Raw genomic sequence first — 20245 nt, 5'->3', positions numbered from 1 at the left:
AACTGGACGTTTGTATATAGTTAACCGTGACCTCCTCCTTTTAAGCTTTTCAATTCTGGTCTCGACTTTCTTCTATATAACTCTGTTCTCGAGAAAGGGCATACAACAGATGATGCTAGTATAAATTTTTAGGTTTGAAATTTTAAAATTACTGTCCAATAATAATTGGTAATTCCCTGACACCTAGTTTTACCAGACATAATATTTTATTTTAATAAAAAAAATTGGTAGCACTTTCATCTTGGTGATTCCTGTTAGCCACATACCAATGACGTATATTGTTATACTCGTGTGTTTTTTTGTGCAGCTGAAAACTTATTAAATTTATGATTTTATTTTATAAATGTAAATTTATTTACTACATTTCAACATTTAGATACGGTAACGTCTCTTTCTAAAATCAATTAGAATTACACATGGCGATTTGGGCCAACCGCAAACACTCGGAAATAATGGGCTTTTAGTGTCAGGAATTACCTTGTGGTTCGCTTTATGATAAATTGTATTTACTGTGTTTTTTTATAATACTGTACAATTGTACGTTGCTATAATCAGGATCTGCTTTTGACCATCATAATATAAAATTATAGCGATTTATTTTTGAAGTGTTCATTTCTCTTTTTTTATAAATTGACGAATTAGTTATATTTCAATTACTAATGAATATTTGTAAATAAATTATATTTCATTTTTTTTACTTCCTTTGTCTGTAAAACTTTGGCCACTTGTCCTGTTGTTGTACAGGTACTCTTCACGTACCCCAAATCACAAGGAGAGTGCATATTTATCTAGTTTTTATTTTATATGAAAATAACAGATTAAATTTTTTTATGTCGTATAACATTAGATAACAGATTGGAGTATCAAATGATATAAAATGTTCTAAGGTTTCTCTAACAGATCCTCTGATACAGAGTTAAAAATTCTTGTCTTCGCAATTCCTTCAGTTTTCCCTGTATGTTACTGTATAACCTCATTTATTATATTTCTCACTAGAAAAATTATAAAACTTTTCTATTTTACTGTAGTTTTAATACAGGGTGTCCCATTAGTCACTGTCATAGGAGAAATATGTAATCAGATGATGACTACAGTTCCGTTAAATAGGCACAGGGATTCAGACGGGTGATTCATAGTCTTACAAGACAACCTGACATGCCAGATTTAAATGAGTAAGTGACATGATCTGTCCATACATTTAACGAGAAGCTTAAACTGAAAAAACTCAGGCCAACTTTATTAGGATAATTATTTTACTTCAATATTGTCTTGAAAGGGAAGAACTTACTTCACTACATTTTGTCTAGGAGCGTAAATTATGAGACATTAGTTGCATCAAATATTTATACAAATTTTAATCTATTTTATTCTTATTATATCTCTCAAAATATTATTGAAAAGCAATCATTATCAGGTGAATAATATGCTAATTATTTCCAATTTAATTTTTCATAATTCAGTGGATCTAAGGAAACTTTCGAAATCTTTTTTATGCAGGTCATGCAGAAAGCACATGCGATAATAAATCGTGATAACGTACAAGGCAATAAAAACTAATTACATTAAGCAGAGCCTAATTTCACTGCTCATTCTACATCTGTATAATGTCTTTAAAGAAATTTATCAGGGTGTCTGAATAGTACTTAAAATGGCTCTGACACCATGTGGTATATTATTTTGAGCTGCTAAAGTATAGAATATAACAGGCATGTCCAACAACTTGATCGATCGCTCGATCGCATCATCGTTTTGGATATCACTGATGCTTTCGTGAAGAGCGATCAAACCCCACTATAAGTTGAACAGACCTGATCTGTAACATAGTAGACACATAAAATACATTTATGTGTAATACTATTGACAGATTTAATCAGTTAAAAGTTAAATTTCCAAAGATTATTCGATATTTTCCCCTAGATAAAATTTTAAGAGTATTTTAATGAAATTCTATTTTTAAAACAAATGAAAATTACAAAATTACATTTGAAACGAGCACTTATTTATTTTAAACGAGCCGGGCTGCAAAAATATATGCTCTCCACCTCAAAATACTAGTGGCTTGCCCCTATACATCATACTTTTCCTTTAACAATAGAGTCGTGCCGGTCACCTAACACCTTTCCAGGGAACGCTTTGAATTGAAATAACATCCCGTTTGAAGTTCTTATATAGTTAATTGGAGCCTCCTGCTCCTACTCTTATTAAATCTTCTTTTGGCATTCATCTTTCTAACTCCATTCTCGAGATAAAGGAAAGACAGACAGGCAGACGGATGACAATGGAAATTTATAGGTCTGCAGCCCAAAAAGTAAATTCTGACATATAAAGAGATAATTAATACACCAGCCTAAATTACGAGTTTATTTATTTATTTATTCTCTGACTAATATTTAATCTTCAAAAGAATTTGTATAATTATAAAATATTTTCGAGCATATGATTTTTCTCCTACTATTTATGTGACGTTAAGCAATTTACATCGATCCGAAATACACTTGAATGTTTATTGATCGTTCAGACAGCTCGAGAACTTAGTAAATGGAGATGTGAAGTCATTCTGCCTTTGCATTGGATAGAATTTTGTACAGAAAAAAATAACAAGTTATGCAACAAGAAGTAAATTTTAATAAATTTGTACGAAGTTTTTCACACATCAAATATTTTTTTTGAATATAACTTTTGCTGTAATCATTTAAAATGTAAGTTTCTCGTGTCATAAACCTTTTCCTTCCTTTATTAAAATGATTATACAATTATTTGAAGCTTCAAGTTGTCAGCTTAGAAAAAAATTATAACTTCACTAACTTGATGTTGAAGTTAGAAATAATTTTAAAATATTTCAACCTTTATTACTCACTGTAAAAATGCATTAGGAATAATTAAACCTTTATTTAATTATTCTTAATGCATTTTCACATAATACCATTTTACATAACAAATAATTGAATTCGTAATAATTAATATACCATTTTTTCTTAATTAAATTCATAAAGAAAGAATAAATTTGTTATGGTTGCATTTTAAATAAAAGTAAATCATAAACGAGCAAAAATTATTGTGATACGGGCTACAATTTTTAATCATATGCTTAATTTATTTAATTTAAAATATATGCTCGCGATCTCAAATTTGTAGTGTCTTGCCCCTGTAAATCATACTTTTCCTCACAACAACGGAGTCTTGCTGGTCATCTATCTAACTTCATTTTGTGAAAAATATTTGAATTGAAATTAAAGTGATGCGTGTATGTTAATCGGCACTTCGTGACTATATCTGGTCTCGATTTTAATCTATTTAACACCGTTCTCTACATTAAGGAAGAACAGGTAGACGGTGACAGTGGGAATTTATAGATCTAAACTTTTTTCAAATTTCAGTCTAATAACGTATAGAAAACAATTAATACTTTAATTATTATAACGATTTAATTACTTTTTTAATTATAATTATAATCAAACAGCAATTAAATTAATTTCTTTATAACGTTTATTGTTTATCCCCCTATACGTTAAGCATCTTATGGCTAAGAAAATCAACATATAAACAATATTATCTAATTATGTAGTAAAATCATAACACATTTCGTTAAATAATATAGAATTTTTCAAATAATCTCAACAGTATGGAAACATATTAAGTATTTTAATATTTAGGAAATTTAGTAGAAAAGTTTCATCCCGCTATCATGTTGAAGTTTATAAAATTTATTCTGCTCTTGTCGATTTAGGCTATAAAAGCAGTTTTTATCTACAGAAAACCTATAATTATATCATTCATACTCACTAGGAGCTATGTACGTGAAAATTGTCAGGAGATTAGAGAAGAGACACGCGATTCTATATTTAGTTACTGATATGAGAACCCCATCTGTTTTATAGTCTACTTTAATATTTTCTTATACGAATAAGTTCAATATAATTATTATATAAAATTAAAACAAAGTTCTATACAGTAAAATATATAAATATTTTAGAAAAAAAGATAATAATAAACTATATTCAATTCAATTTTCCAAAGTAATAAGAGAAATAGAAAAGGAAAACAGGAAAATGATACTAGACTTGATTTAAATTTTGTATTGTAAACAATGTACATTTATTAGAAATAAAATTAAATTTATAATGGTTTCTTGTCTTATTTATTACCTCATGTAGTGTAAGTAATTTCTTATTATAAAATAAATGTTAAACAATCAATAATGTAAAATTTATGTATTGTGTTAATAAAAATCAATATCAATGCCACGTGTCTTTATCAAAATAAAAAAAATGGATGTCCATTAACAATAAAATTTTCATAATTGTATTATATAAAACTAAATTATTTTCTTAATTACAGTTGAATGTATATCTTTAGCTTCTTTCTAGAAATATTAGAGGAAAGATATACAAGTATAATATTCCAATATTATTAATATGAGTGTATATAATACTGTATACATGTTAAGATTATATACAAGATGCGTGTGTGTATATCACACACTTATCTTATAAACATACAGTACACGTATATTTACATGTAGTACAAACATGTGATTTTTCAGGGGGAGGGAGTAAAGCTTGGAGACAAATAATTACATTAATAAATTCTTATTATTTTAGTGTTTATTGAAATTTTTAGTGTAAATAAAAGGGCGAAAGGTTCTAGAATGGAAATATTGAATGTTTTTTAATGTACAATACTCTGAAAACAGTTTAAGAATAGAAATTTTCACAAGTCTCATTAGAAATTCAGTACTATAAGCTGTTATCATTAGTTTTTTCTTTGATAAAAATGATACAAAAGAGTTCGAAATCTCGATTATTACCTGTGAATAAAATTTTTGATGTTACAAAATATTAAAATTCATATTTTCTAAGTAAAAATAACTTACTCTATTATTCTTAAACACGCTCATCAACTAATAATATATATAAATAGTTAATTCTTTTATAGGTTTTATATATTGTATTACCGCTATTATTCTTTCTAATATGCTATTATGTTTAAATTTTAACATAATTTTTTATCATAAAAATTACGTTTTATATTGTTAAAATTAATCGAATAAATTGATTTTATAGCATAAATATTTTAAATAAATACATTGTAAATTAATAGAGTATAAAATATATATATATATTCATAAAGGAGTTGACCCTGTACATCATACTTTTCCTTACAACAACAGAGCCATGCAGGAGAATATATGGTCTCGATTTTAATCTGTGTAACTTCGTTCTCGAGATTAAGGAAAGAGGAAAGACAGACAAACGAACAGACTGAATTTATGGGTTTTAATTGTTTTAAAATTGCAACCCAATCAATAAATCAAAAGACCTACTTTCTGTAGGAAATTTTTTTAAAATATAGAAAATAAGAAAACAAAAAAAATGTTTAACCCAATTACATTTTTTAACAAATTTTGCGGGTGTATTTTTTGTCATTCGTTTGTATTTCGGTCACCAAACAGTTTTGAAAAATCGATAAAGTAAAAGTGACAAGGCACATGTTTGGAATAGTAATCAACGTTTAAAAATATATTCTAAAAAAAATATAAAAAGACATTTTGTTAATTGTGTCTTCTGTGGGATACTATAGAAATAAATTATAATAATCAGGGTTCAATTATTCCTCCATTTTATATTGTTTGTTAAACATTATAATCCCACCTGTTCACGCAATGGCACGTTTTAATTTCATGAAGGCCCCGGGTATATTTAAATTAGGTGGCCCCCACGTTAAACATTTTTATTCTATGGAATTTTTGGGGGGAAATATTTTCTTATAGAAATTAATTTAGGGTAATTGCTAGTGGAATAACGCTCCATTGTTTTTGTGAAAGATTTTTCGAGAGATTATCAAAATCTTACCTTTTATTTCTTTTTAATTATGAGAAACGTTTCAGAAACTCTTCTAATTTTCCTACACTCATTCACTGTTTTATCATCTCGTAAATATTATTTATATAATTGTAAGGTGTAAAGAAAATATCGTGTCATTTTTCTGAATGTTTCCAAGTGTTATAACAACAATATAGTGCAAGTGTTTGAGGTGGGCAATACAAGCAATTTCTTACCCCATGTACAGTTGAAATAAAGATATTTTAAGAAAAAAATAATATTATAATCTGTGTTAGAGAAATCTCACAATATAATTGTTTTACTGTGTTCATTCCTTGTATCGTCCTTGTATCATATTCTTCAATCACAGAGTTTTTAAGTGCTGGTGTTATACATTCACTCTCTTTTCTCACTTTAGTAAGGCAATGGCAGAATAAAAAGCATTTTTGAAGCAACACAGCTCAATTATATTATAAATGAGATGTCAGTAATGTGCTTATTGTTATTTTGAACTCATTTTTTTTCTATTGAGTGTCGTCTTTGTATGCTTAACACAAGGCCTACAACCAACTGGCATTACATAAGAGCAATTCTCATCCAAAAATCAATTTCACACTTCATGGCCCGCGAACTATCGCCATCTGGTGCACATCAATCTAAATTTCACAAAAGATTTTTTAATGTAACTAGTCTATCGTGCTCCAAAAAATTCAGTAAAAATTACTATATTTTTAACACAGTATTTTTATTAATTGGAGTACAATTTAGAACAAATTTTAGACCTATAAATTTTCACTGTCGTTTGTTCGGCTGTCTGTCCTTCCTTAATCTCGAGAACGATGTTAGATAGAAGAAAATCGAGATCAGATATAGAAAGATTAAAGAGAGGAGGCAACAAATAACTGACTTGACCTGATGAGATTTCTTATAGGGAGTGAAGGAAAGAGTATACTATAAATACCATTCCTACCACAAGACTTCCAGAATCTACAATTCCACAATCACCCCTGAAAAACAGGGTCAGGTGTTACCAAACGTAGACACACTGATCATTTGTATGATTTGTTTTGCGGGCATTTGAGAGCAGTTCTTAAATTCCTAGTTTAAGAAGCTCTGTTCTATATTAACGTTTACAAAATGATCTTAAAAAGTGGTAACTTCAGAACATTTTGTTGTTAAATGGAAAATTTATTACATCAGCAGTTTGTAAGGAAAGGATTGATAAACACGATAGAAGTCCAAATATACCCATTGACGATATAACGACAGTAATAAATGTTCAGATATGAGAAAAATGATACCTAAAGTCATTTTCTAAGCAGTAAAACTTTCAAATACGTTAACCTATGTTAATGGAAGGGATATTTTTAAAATTATAGTATTAAAACACAGATATCCAGACAGTACAGAAGATAAAAGGAAAGAATGTTCCTCTGAGGGAACAACATTCGAATCCGAGTTAAAATCTCATGTTTTTATGGGCAATTTCACCTTGATATCATTCTTTTATCCCAGAAAAATTATGATAAATATGCATAACAGTGCCCTGTTAATAGAGGAAAAAGTTAAATGTAGATCAGTACAGGAATTTAGATAAAAACTCAGTGTATTCAGTTGAGTATTTAGGTTAGTTTATTGAAATACTGATGTGAGAGCTGATTAAATTGATATTTTAAAAAATATTTTTATAAAAAACACAGACTTAAAAGTGCATAAATGTTTTATACGTTGACAATGATTCAAAGAATACAATTGGATCATTTGAAACATTTTATTAAGATATTTTCACACTATTAGTATATTTATTACCACGAGAAAGCTTCTTTCTTTGTAAATGATAAATTATTCAAACACTTTCTTTCTATACTTATTCTGTTTAGTGATAATTAGACATTTTTATAGATATTTCGTAATGTATATGAAGTAATTTAGTAATTAAAATGTTTCTGCAGTCCTCTCGAGGATTGTTTATTTAATAATAAACTTCAGACATCAGATTTTCTTCTTAATTTTAACCTTCTAAACTTATAGCAGATGATATATTCTAGGTTAATAAACATAAAAGATTTGCAAAATTTTTTATATTCATTTAACAATTGGGAGAAATTGTTATTACTTTTCATAGACACTCAGCTTTAAAAATTAAAGCATTATTTGGAATTATATGTTGCACAAGGAATGACTAATACAGCACATAATTCCATCTTGCACACACACACACATGCTATACAGTACACCGAGTGCTCATGTTGGTTATAACCCTTTTTATCAGCTCTGTCGAGAGAGAAGTTCATTGTTAAATAGGACTTTACGACCGTACTGTATATGTGGAATACTACAGAATAAGCAAAAAGACACCCGCATTTGTATTGTATTATTTGTATAAAACTACACAGTAACTTTATGATTATTATCTATAAGTTATTTAAATATTTAAGCATCTTTAATTTCTTTATTATATTAAACTGTTATTGTTCCAATTAATAAATATAAATCAGGAATATATCAATCACATTCGACCCCTATAACACTGTTGATTTTTCCGTTTTATATGAATTCCGTGTTGTACGAGTCACTTAGATTTTCCAAATACGTGTACCGGGCTGTGAACGGCTCACGTATTTGTAAAATTTAAGTGACTCGTACAACATGGAATTCATATAAAACGGAATAATCAATGATCTTATAGGGGGGGTCGACTGTATTAATAATTTCCAATTTACTAACCTTGTTAGATTATTAATTAACTGAACTGTGTACAAAAATATAATATATCTTAAACACTTTTCATATTAATTTTGGTGTTATTAATGCTTCTGCAGATAAAATAATAATTTAGTTTACACCTTGAAACGTCGAGAAATGCAAAATAATACGGGAGAAATTTCTCTATGTAAGTGTATTGGAGGAACGATGTTCACCCTGTTTAAAGCTAAATAACTCTAGTACTTTTGTCGAAAATTTCTGAAATTTCGCAAGGAGGTTTGTTTATTAGGGTGATTGATGACGTTAAATTTTGGTGGTTAAAGTTTAAGAGGGTGAGGAGATAATGGGGTTCGTATAGGGTCGATTTTATTCGTTATTAGCATTTACAATTTTTCTTTTATAAAACTCATCTCTACCTTCAAAATTAAGCTTTGTGCCATTTTACAATAGTTAAAAATATAAAAAATGTTATTAATATAATACGATGCTTCTATCTGCAACCAGCACGACATGCAGGGGATGCCCCACACACCATTTGAGTGATGCAACATCATGTACAGCATAACGAGTCACAACACCTTCAGCACCTTTTGTGGGCTGACAGAGTACTTTTCTCCCTGAATGGAGCAACTATAGTACCAGCACGATGGCGTGCCAGCTCTATATAATAAGTTTTAAGCATCTATTATACCTGTTATAAGTTATTCCTGAAATAATTACAAATACATGGCCATTTAGGCTTCATAATAGATTTATTCCTCCATATACATTCCGGAAAACAATATAAACAGTTACTTAAATTACAAATTCAAAGCTCTTTCCCCCTTCTACGATAATTTATCGATAACTTCTCGGCATACGTACGAGGTAATTACATAGTATAATATAGTTTCGACACGTAAATAATCCCTTTAAGGCTCCCTGTTAAAGGATTTATCATCGAATGCCTTTAGTAGATATTTCTACATATGAATAAAATATTATTAAAGTAGAATTCACATTGGCATGCGAGATAATAGAATTTAATACATAAAAATAGCTTGGTATTTGCATTAGATTGCTCTATTGTGTCTGTTTAATCTATATTTTACGAGATTTTATTCTTTAGTTTGATTTAATTGATAAGATTTTGTAAGAATTTACGAAAATTATAATCAAAATTACATTAATAGAAATTAATTATATCCTATATCGCTTATTAATTTTCGTTAATGTTTATTTAGTAATCTGTACACAATAGTTTACTTCATTAAAATGTCTTTCGCATAATTAATTACGTTTAAATATATTTTTATCATTGTTTAATTTCCTTTTAGATATGTTTAAAATTGGAAATATATTCTTCTTGTTTACGACAACTCCTCAAGGGAGATGCTACCCGAGAGGACTTTCTACAGAAAAATCACCCCTATTTAGGTGTTAATTTTTTTACTTTTCCGGCTCTGTTATATTTAATAGAAGGAAAAGTAAGGAAATTAATGACATTTTAGGATTCAGGAATGTTTCAAACGTCAAGAATGTCTTCTCTTCTCTTCTTCATCTTCTCTCTTCTCTTCTTTTCTCTTCTTCATCTTCTCTTCTCTTCTTCATCGTCTATTCTTTTCTTTGTCTTCCTTTCTCTTCGTCTTCATCTTCTATTCTTCATCTTTTCTTCTCTCTTTTTGTAAAAAAGAAATACAAAAAAGTTCGGGGGTAATTTCGGTATGTGTTGATGTTATTGTGTGTGTACAGGTGGCACAAATATGTTTACTCTTCATGAAGCGTAATAACTCCTCTGATTTTTGTTGAAAATTTCTGAAATTTTGCAGGAAAATCTCTGTATTGGGGGGTTTGATACTATTAAATTTTGGTGGTTAAAGATCGACGGGGTAGAGAGAAAGAGGAGATCGTGTGTCGTATCTGAAGTATGGTTAGAATAAATTACGATTTTACTCGTTAGCATTTACAATTTTTATAAAAACCCATTATTATAAATTAAACTTTTAGAAGATTTTTACAAGTGTTTATATTAATTATGTAATATACAAAGATGGTATATTTTCCATTCCTCCCCTACATTTATTCAGATAAAATGTAGCTTCTTATAAAAGCTTAAGAGAGTAAACTTAATGGGGATTTGTTCAATCAATAATTTTTTTGTTTCTATATAAAGTGCTTCAAATAATAACAAAAATTATTCTTACAATATTTCGATTTAGAAGAGATTCTCTAGAGAATTGCTAATGTCTTTCCTTTGAATGTAAAACTGGTCGAGTCGGATGTTCCTACTCACTTCCATTTCAATAAGACATTTGATATTTATGGAAAGACATTAAAGATCTATACAGATATTGAAATGGAAAAGATATTAGGTAAAGTTTTATATTGATAACATTTGCAAGATGCTTACTAACTTATAAGTGAAACAACAAGAAGAAAACATATGAAATTTAAAATAGAGTTTACCAGAATATTTAAGAACTTTACACAATTATAACTTGAAATTATAGTATTAAATGTTATACTATTCATTTCTTATTGATTATTCTCCACAATAATGTTATTTATTCTTGAATATTACAGGTATAATATATGATACTTTAATAGATTTAATAAATACTATAATAGAATAATAATAATAATATCGACTTAGAAAAAATCTGTATAAAACAGCTACCATTTCCGTATTATTTCATTATATATTCACAGCAGCATTAATTATTTTAAAAAAGGGGTCGATAAACTACAACAAACTAAAAAATAAAACTTAATTCTTATCATCAAAGCCTATTGATATTAACATCATATTATAAAATTACAATAATAGAAATTACAGTTTTTCATTAAAGTGTTATTTTAAATAATGTATATTCTTTATACTACTGTATTACAAGTCGAATTTCTTTATTCTGTTAGTACTAGGAATGCAAACGTTTCTAAATTTCTTTTAAGTAACGTTTATTTTACTTAAAATTATTATAATCACAACTTTAATTAAATTTAAGTAATTAAAAGCTTTTCTTTTATCTCTCGTTGCTTTTCTTCTTCACTTCGTATTCTCTTCATCTTATTCATCTTGTTTCATCTTCTCTTCTCTTCTTCGTTTTCCCTTCTTTTCTCTTCTTTGTCATCCCTTCTCTTCGTCGCCTTCATCTTCTCTTCTCTTCTTCATCTTCCCTTCTTTTCTCTTCTTCATCCTCTTTTTTCTTTTTCGTCTTCATTTTCTCTTCTTCATATTTTCTTCTCTTCTTTGTCTTTTCTTCTCTTCTTTGTCTTTTCTTCTCTTCTTTGTCTTCTCTTCTCTTCTTTATCTTCTCTTCTCTACTTTCTCTTTTCTTCTTTTCTCTTCTTCATCTTCATTTTCTCTTCTCTTCTTCGCTTTCTCTTCTTCTTATTCTCTTCTCTCTTTCGTCTTCTCTTCTTCATATTCTCTTCTTCTTCTTCTTCTCTTCTTCATTTTGAGTAGGTACAAAGTTGTATTTATTCTTAATAAATGATAATTATCCTGATAAGAATAGCTAAACTACAGTAACTACGTCAGAAATTTCACTCGGAATTCTTTCATTCTTATAATATTTTTCAATTACGATAATTTAATTTGCATTTAAAAACAAAAATAAGTAAGATCTAATTATATTTAATCTTGCATCTGATTTAATTTCATTACCACGTTCCAAGAGTAGTGTAATGATAAAATTAAACACAATACGAAATAATCTTTATTATTAAAATTAAAAACAAACATTTAAAATATATTATTCTTTTAAAATTTCGGGAAACATGTGTTTTTTTTCATATATATATATAACTCTTTCCTCCCTGTGGGCACTAAGATGATCTTTTTGGCCAGTAGGTACAAGCCAGGCCCACAATAAAAAGTCAGAGTGGTGAAGGATGGGGTTTGACAGATCAAGATGAACCACCCCCAAAAAATTCATGCAGATTTTTTACCTTTTTTGGATTCGATCCAGAATCTCTAGAGAAGATGAAGACGAAGAAGAGAAGAGAAGACGAAAGGGAGAAGATAAAGATGAAGAAGAAAAGGTAAGATGAAGAAGACAAGATGAAGAAGAGAAGAAAAGAGAAGATGAAGAAGAGAAGACGAAGAAGAGAAGAGAAGATGATCCAGAATCTCTAGAGTGATAATTCACCACCTTTCAAAGCAAAAAAGATGTAGAAAAGAATGTTAAACACATGGTATTAAAGAAATCTTTGAAAAAAATTAAAAAAAAAAAACTTTGTAATAAAGGATGAAAAGTAATCTCTTTTTATTGATACTATTTACATACTTTTATGATTTAATACGGTTTTGATATAACCTATATATTCTTATATTACAAATTTGTATTTGTTTGACTTTATTTTAACATTCATACAATGCTTTAATGCGCGAGATATCACTAGTAGATAAACCTGGTTTCTCATTTGTTTTCTTTAGTCTTACTCCTGATTTGGACGATATTGTCTTAGAAACGCCATCTTTAGAAAATGCTGTTTCACCATAAAGCATAATAGAATTAATATCAAAATTATTAAAGAGTATATTCTGATTTGGCTGAAGTTTTCTAAACTGTGATGCCATATCTAAAAGTAAATCGATTTCATTTAAAAAAGAAAATTAAAATTTTAATAAAATATCTTAAAAATAACTTTCTTACTCGTTCGAATATTATCCCAATGTATTATTAGATACGAATCTCTATCGGAGCGACTGTGTTCGTGATAGAAACCAAGAGCGTGACCAATTTCGTGAACGATAATATTCTTCACGTGGCATCCTCTTCCTAAAGATATCGGTTGAGATCCTCCATTACGTCCAACTTTAGAATAACAACTAAAACAAAATGGCCTCAAAATATACTCAATAATTTACATAAATATATAATTAACTCACCCTTCTCCCCTGAAAAACCGAACGTAATTTTCTTCAGTAGTTCTTGGTACGAATTTAATGCATGTTGTTCCAGTTATTTCATCCATAGCTTCTTTTATTCGATTAGTTACATTCGCTGTTCGTAATATTAAGATTTTATTAATTTCTTTTTCAATATTCTTTAAAATAATTTAAATATAAAAAACAAACCCAAAGAAGGATCGATGATGTAAGGAACGATTCCATTAGGCCATTTTAAGTTACGATTTGTTATAGCATTTCTTACCTAAGTGTTATAATTGAATTGTTATTTCGTTAATGTTTAAAGGACGTTTATATAAAGAAACTTACATCGTTATTCTTTATTCCAATGATATCTCCTTCGAACAAATTAGGATTTAACAAATCTTCAAGGTGATAATTAACTAAAACAATAATAAAATAATAATATTTTCCTGTATCTTTGCCATTAATCGTATTAGTAAAACTTACCATTTCTTGCCACTGCTGTTACGATTATAGTCAGAAAATAAAGCAACTTTATATCATATTCGTACATCTTTGTGGTGCACATTAAATACGTTCCTCTGTCTGGTAATAATTTCTTAAATAAATAAAAAAATATACCATATATAAATTGATATTTGGAGGGATATACTGGAACAATTAGACTTTTATGTATGTGCTGAATGACTCTATAGGCTGTAAATTTTATAGGTAAATGAAAGTTTTATCTGTTACTGTGCAGGTAAAACCCCCACCCGGTAGTAAGAAGGGAAAATTAAAAGTTTTAACATATTTCTTTAACTCTCCACCCCGTGTGGGGCCAAAGACACTCTTATTTTCATACCCATCGTGGGTTCAGTAGGCAAAAATTAGGGAAAACAGGGGTGGGATTATATTACTTTTAACTTAACACGATGGTACATAATACAAACATTCATTATATGTAATAAATTAATAATTAGCTCTATAATACTTACGACGAACTTTAATACAACTTCTTAAATTATATCTTCTTCTGCTTGTGTGAATGTCTATAATTTTAAAAGAAAAATATGATTATTATATAGTAAATTAAAAAACAATTATCGACCTTGTATGATACGTGTTCTAATTTCATAACAATGCAAAAATAGTTCTTTAATAATAAAGATTTTTAATTACCTTTAAAACAATCATTTTTTCGAAATATTGATAAGGTCATATAGCAGATCAAAGGTTAATTAGTTCAAGTGATACTAGAACTAATTAATAATGTATTGTTAGAGAAAAACTAATGAATAAGATGAATAAATAATGAATATCATTATAATACATTATTATTAATATATCGAAAACGGTTCAGTGCTTTCAAAACAAAAACCATTTTGAAGCTATCTTTATTAATTTATTGAAGTTTATTCATGTGACAACGTATCAATTATATTGAAATATGTAAATTTATTATATTATATTAATATTTGAGGGGTTTTTCTGTATGTATGAACGTTAGTGTATGGAGGGACAATTTTGTTTACCTTCTTTGAAGCTTAATAATTCTTGTGTCTTTTGTCAAAAATTTATGAAATTTTGTAGGGAGGTTTGTGTATTAGGTATATTGATTCTGTTAAATTTTGGTGGTTATAGGTCGAGCGGGTGAGAAGAAAGATAGAGTCGTGTGTAATATCTCAGATTTTCCTGGTTATTAGCATTTACAATTTCTTTTTTTATAAAACCCGTTATAAAATTAACCTTTTTGCCATATTATAATAATTAACAATACAAAATGTTTGGCTACTTGGGGTTTTCCAGGTTTTCTCCACGTCTTTAATGCCTAAATAGGGGTCAGTTATCCTTAAATGATCTTCCGAAAGGCATCACCCTTAGGATAATCGCTCAAGTGTTGCCGTAACTAACAATACTTTCAGAGTTTTTAAAAGGGACGTGGTTGCTGTTTACTGTGTTATTTACACTCAAAATGGAAAAATCCCGTTGCCATTCCTATGTTAATTCACCAGATAGGTTTTGTTACGCGTGTAGATAATTCATTATACAATCCAAGGCCCGTTTTCTTTTGACAAACAGATTGAAAACTATATATTTTCGCTACTTTGAACGTCATGTCAATGAAAAAGACAAAAAAGAAATCCACTGTCTCACAGATACAGTGTGAAACCTTTCCTTTTCCTTTATTATAAAGGGGTGAGAAGAAAGATTGCGTTCAATGGTTTCCTGCTTCGGACACAAAGTGTGAAGCTCATAGAAAAGTTTTTTAAGAATATCTCCAAGCCTTTCTCACACAATAGAAAATGGATTAGGGGCATTGAATATAAGTTTCATTATATAAAATCGTCATTAAGTCCGACCATACTCGAGATATGACACAAGACTCTTTCTTTCTCCCCATCCCGTCGACCTTTAACCACCAAAATTTAACAGAATCAATACATCTAATACACAAACCCCCCTGTAAAATTTCAGAAATTTTCGACAAAAGGCACAGAAGTTATTAAGCTTGAAAGAAGATGAACAAAATCGTCCCTACACACATTAATATATACAGAAAACCCCCCCCCAAAACCTTTTGGCATTTCTCGACGTTCTGAAATAAACTTATCTATATGCTAAATTAAAAATTATATACTCTTTTTAATTTAAATATTATCTTTATATATAACTTTTACACATTATGGAATTTTATAAAGTGTAAAAAGAACAATAAATTATTTAAGAATTCATTTAAAGGTAACAAACAACTGTCTGATAGAAGCAAGAAGTGACAACGTCAGTACTTACATTACGTGAAATAACATGACACGTTATATTATATTATATTTCATTTTCTACTATAAAAAATGACAACTAAAAAAAGAACATAGATATTTCGAGTTCGCCCCTCCCCAATGAGTTGTTCACGTGGAATTTCCTGGGTTTTCTTCACCTTTATAACACTTAAACATTAGCTAATTTTACGTTGTAAATTGTGTTTATTGTATTTTTTATTTGATTGTCATTTTCATTGTCCAATAAACTTCATACTTATACTTATACTTTATGTTTATATATATATATAAGTAGTGATCAAATATAGCTTTACAGTTTAATATTTCCTTATTGAATAACGATTAAAAATAATAAATTATTATCACTGTTGAAGTTAGGAAAAGAGCTATTAAATCAGATAAAGAAGACATTTCGTAAAGGGTGGATGTAGGTCAACAGCAAAATTTCAAATGAAATTTTCTCAAAATGATTAATTGGGATTTGAAATTGTCTTATGAGAAAAAGAAGATTACCCTTTTATATGACAATTTAATTTCCATTTCCTCTTTATAAACAATGTCTAATTAGACAATATAAAATCAAAGAAGGATACGTCTTTTTTTGTTCGATTAGCGATCAGATAAACGATTGTTTTATCATTGTCTTACACGTACATAAATCATTTTCAATAGAATTAGTACAAAAAAAATAAACATTTCCTGCTATTTAAATGCTAAGATGATCTTAATTATTTCACATTAACGTCATAAAAGCATTAAATATCAACTCTATCCTTAATTATGATGAACCATTGATTTTTACGAATCATTAAGTTTTACAATTTCCTTTAAATTTATTACTGAAAACCATAAAGACATCACTAAATTTACTAATTAAATAAACTTCCGTAGTTATTATGTTATTCGGTTTACAGATTTTATTATTAACTTGAATAATTTGTTTTTGTTTAGTGCACTAAACAAAAGTAAGGAATATCCCAAAGAAGGTCCTCACTCTTGCTAGAAACAATGCCAGACTGAAATTTTGTGGAGTCTTTTTAATTCCACGTTGATAAAACAATGAATAGTATGTGTTTCCTTAATCTCGAGAACCTATTGAGACAGATAAACGATGGGATTACATATAGAAATAGTATCGGCAAGAGACCCACCGATTAGCAGTATTTAAACGTACGATGCAAACCATAAGTTACGTTATTTCAATTCAAAATTGTTCCCCTGAAATGCGTTAGATAGATGACCTGCACGACTCTATTGTTAAAGGAAAAGTATGATGTACAGGGGCAAGCCACTACTAATTTGAGATGGAGAGCGTATATTTTAAATTAAATAAATTAAAAATATAATTAGAAAATTTTAAATTTTATATACAAGTAGTTAAAGTGTTTCCTGTTTATATATTAATAATATATTTTTAAAAAGTTGAGTAGCTGGCATTTAGAGGGTTGTAGAGAACGTTTTCTTGATATTATATTAATAAATTGTCCGAAAATAGTTTACTTTCTCTTCTATAGAATTAATTAGGAAAAGAATTTTTATATTTTACTCCACATCTTTATGATTAATCTAAGATCTTTACGTGAAATCAGAAGCCAAATATGGAGCCACAAGTTTCATCATCGTAACAAATAAATTAGATAAAGGTGGTTGTTTTTATATAAAGAAGAATAAATCTGTCAAGTAAAACCAATATAGCAGACAAGAAACTTTATTACAACAGTATTAACTGTCTAATCTAGACGAGAAAGTTTCTTGAAAACATCACTCTGTTTTCTCTTGAGGAAACATTCTCTCTACAAATATAATACTGGTGAATTCTTGCTTTATGATCAACCTTGCTTTATGATCAACCTTTCTTTATGATCAACCTTAAACGGAAATCATATTCGAAAAGATCTTTCAAATGGGTGGCATGAAACACCATGATGGCGTGGAAGGAACGTTTCCTGCCCATGGAAAATGTGTAGGTGGGAAATCCCATTGTTGGATGAGAATGTGAAGGCTTTCTAATGAAGCCCACGAAATTTTTTTTCGTCAGGTAAATAGACAATTCGGAATTCTCCGCTCAATTGTTGAAGATATCATAGAACCGATGGCAGGGAATTAAATATCTCTTTGCAACAGCAGAAACACGCCGTGGAGATTTTATAATTTTGTGTAACAAGGAGTTAAAGTAGAAATGTATTTATTTTTGCAATAAAACTTGATTATCAAATTTCTTATCTTACTTTTATTGTAGTTCTTACTTAATTCTGTGTTTACCATTGTCCGAGTAGATAATACAGTGAACAATTGTAGCGGATTAGCGACTCGCTAACGGGTTGGCCACATGGATTTTTTCCAGTTTTATTCGCGTTAGTAACACTTAAATTTTCCATAAAAGACCTCTCTGGAGGCATGTGTCGCAGAGTCTTATATAAATAACTCCAATCTTACTTAATTTTACTTATATGTTTCTTCACAAATGAAATAAAGACATGGCTCTGGATCGTTTTCCTACGATCGCATGATTTAACGTGCATGGAGAAGGAATGAAGAAGGAAATAAAGATATTGTCAGAGGCGTTCAGGTTGTTCTGTTTACGAAAACCTTTATTTAATGATATACGACTCATCTTTTGTTCAGGTATGTAAACAGAATCAGGTGCAGTTAGTTCTATTATTGCGGGATCCCCCGATTCACTAATGTCTCTAATAGACTCTTTATATGGACTTTAACTATAAGAATATTATTTTCCCAATCGTCTATGACGAACAGTTCTCAAGAGGAACGTAGTATGAGTCTCTTTAAAACATTTTTAAATTAAAACTTATTTATATTATAGTGATATGGGTCATTATATATAAATAAGTTAATGAACTGTGTGCAGATAACTTATTAAGGTAGTGGACAAAAACTAATAATGAAGAACATAAATATAATTAGATACAAAATTAATTGTTCTCTATAAGTTATCCAAAAGGGGAAAAAGAATAGAAAACATAATAAAGTTTTTGTTCCTTATAAAGTATATTATTCTAGTCAATATAACAACTTTAGAAGGTGAGGAACAAACATTAACTATAGCTAAAACTTCAGATAAAATATAAAACATTTATTATTTGTTTTCTTATCATAACCTAATGTTAACATGGCTTATTTCTTCGTTTAAATAAAATATTGCACCAGCTCTAAAGTTAATTAAAACTGGATTTAAAGTATTAATACTAAACTTTACGTAATTCAATAAACGCCATTAACAGCTGTTATGAGATATAAAAAACAGAACAAGAAATAGAAATTTGGTATAAATTCAAATTTTCAAAACCATCTGTCATACGCGTGTTTATATGGGTATATGTATATAATATGGATTTGGTTGGGCATAAGCCCAACCAAACCCATATTATAAAATATGTTAAAAGTTCTCAGAAATTTCATAATATATTAAGAACTGAGTACCTGGGTTCGAATATGAAGTGGTCAAGAAAACAAGGAATGTTTCGGGGATATGTCGAATTCCTTCTCTCATCACCCCGCTGCCCAATTGCGGGTTTGGCCAAGCCTATATTGGGACTCCTGAAATGATACTCTTAGTACCACAGGGCATAGAATAGATACAATATTCTCATAAATGTAGAGGTGTTTTTTTTTAATTCCTTAAAATTCAAGTTTTATTTTCTATTTATTTTTTTCATTTTTTGTAAATGTTTCAGAAGGAAATAACTACTTTTGACTGTTGTGGGTGTGGAGAATAAACTTAGCAGAAAAGTCAATTCGATAAACTTCATACAATCCCTTTGAAATAGCATATAAAAGGTTGTGATTTGAGAAAGTTTTGATCTGTAAACTTTATATATTGTCTCCATTGACACAGAGAAACTAACATTGATCTAAGAAAACTCCACTTCAAAATATGAATACATTTTTTTAAAAAATCCAGCAACAATTTGCATAACTTTCCAGGTAACGTCTAAAACTACGCGTGACACTATCTGTTATGATATTTTATTAATTAAAAACTTATATTTTTAATTATTATAAAATAGAAAATAGCTTAATTTTGAGATAGGGATGAGTTTTATTAAAAAATTGTAAATACAGTACTTATAACGAGTAAA

At 28.7% G+C, this 20245-nt stretch overlaps 1 protein-coding gene and 1 pseudogene across 1 annotated transcript in view; both read right to left on the bottom strand.

Moving 5' to 3' along the window:
- Nucleotides 1-10114: 10114 nt before the first annotated feature.
- On the bottom strand, nt 10115-11933 carry LOC111623308 (annotated as a pseudogene).
- A 937-nt stretch (nt 11934-12870) lies between these two features.
- Nucleotides 12871-20245, bottom strand: part of LOC111623302 (astacin-like metalloprotease toxin 5) — a 96387-nt gene continuing 89012 nt past the window's right edge. The window contains exons 2-7 of the mRNA XM_023365829.1: nt 13873-13984; nt 13732-13805; nt 13591-13666; nt 13402-13516; nt 13166-13341; nt 12871-13091 (exon numbers count right to left, since the gene is read on the bottom strand). Coding sequence (XP_023221597.1) covers nt 12871-13091; nt 13166-13341; nt 13402-13516; nt 13591-13666; nt 13732-13805; nt 13873-13984 — 774 coding nt within the window. The remainder of the gene's footprint in view (nt 13092-13165; nt 13342-13401; nt 13517-13590; nt 13667-13731; nt 13806-13872; nt 13985-20245) is intronic.

Source organism: Centruroides sculpturatus, unplaced genomic scaffold (genome assembly GCF_000671375.1).
Source record: "Centruroides sculpturatus isolate CEXI.00-Female unplaced genomic scaffold, Cexi_2.0 scaffold84, whole genome shotgun sequence".
Taxonomy (NCBI): domain Eukaryota; kingdom Metazoa; phylum Arthropoda; class Arachnida; order Scorpiones; family Buthidae; genus Centruroides; species Centruroides sculpturatus.
Note: the sequence above shows the minus strand (reverse complement) of the source record. Positions and strands in the feature narration are given on the sequence as shown.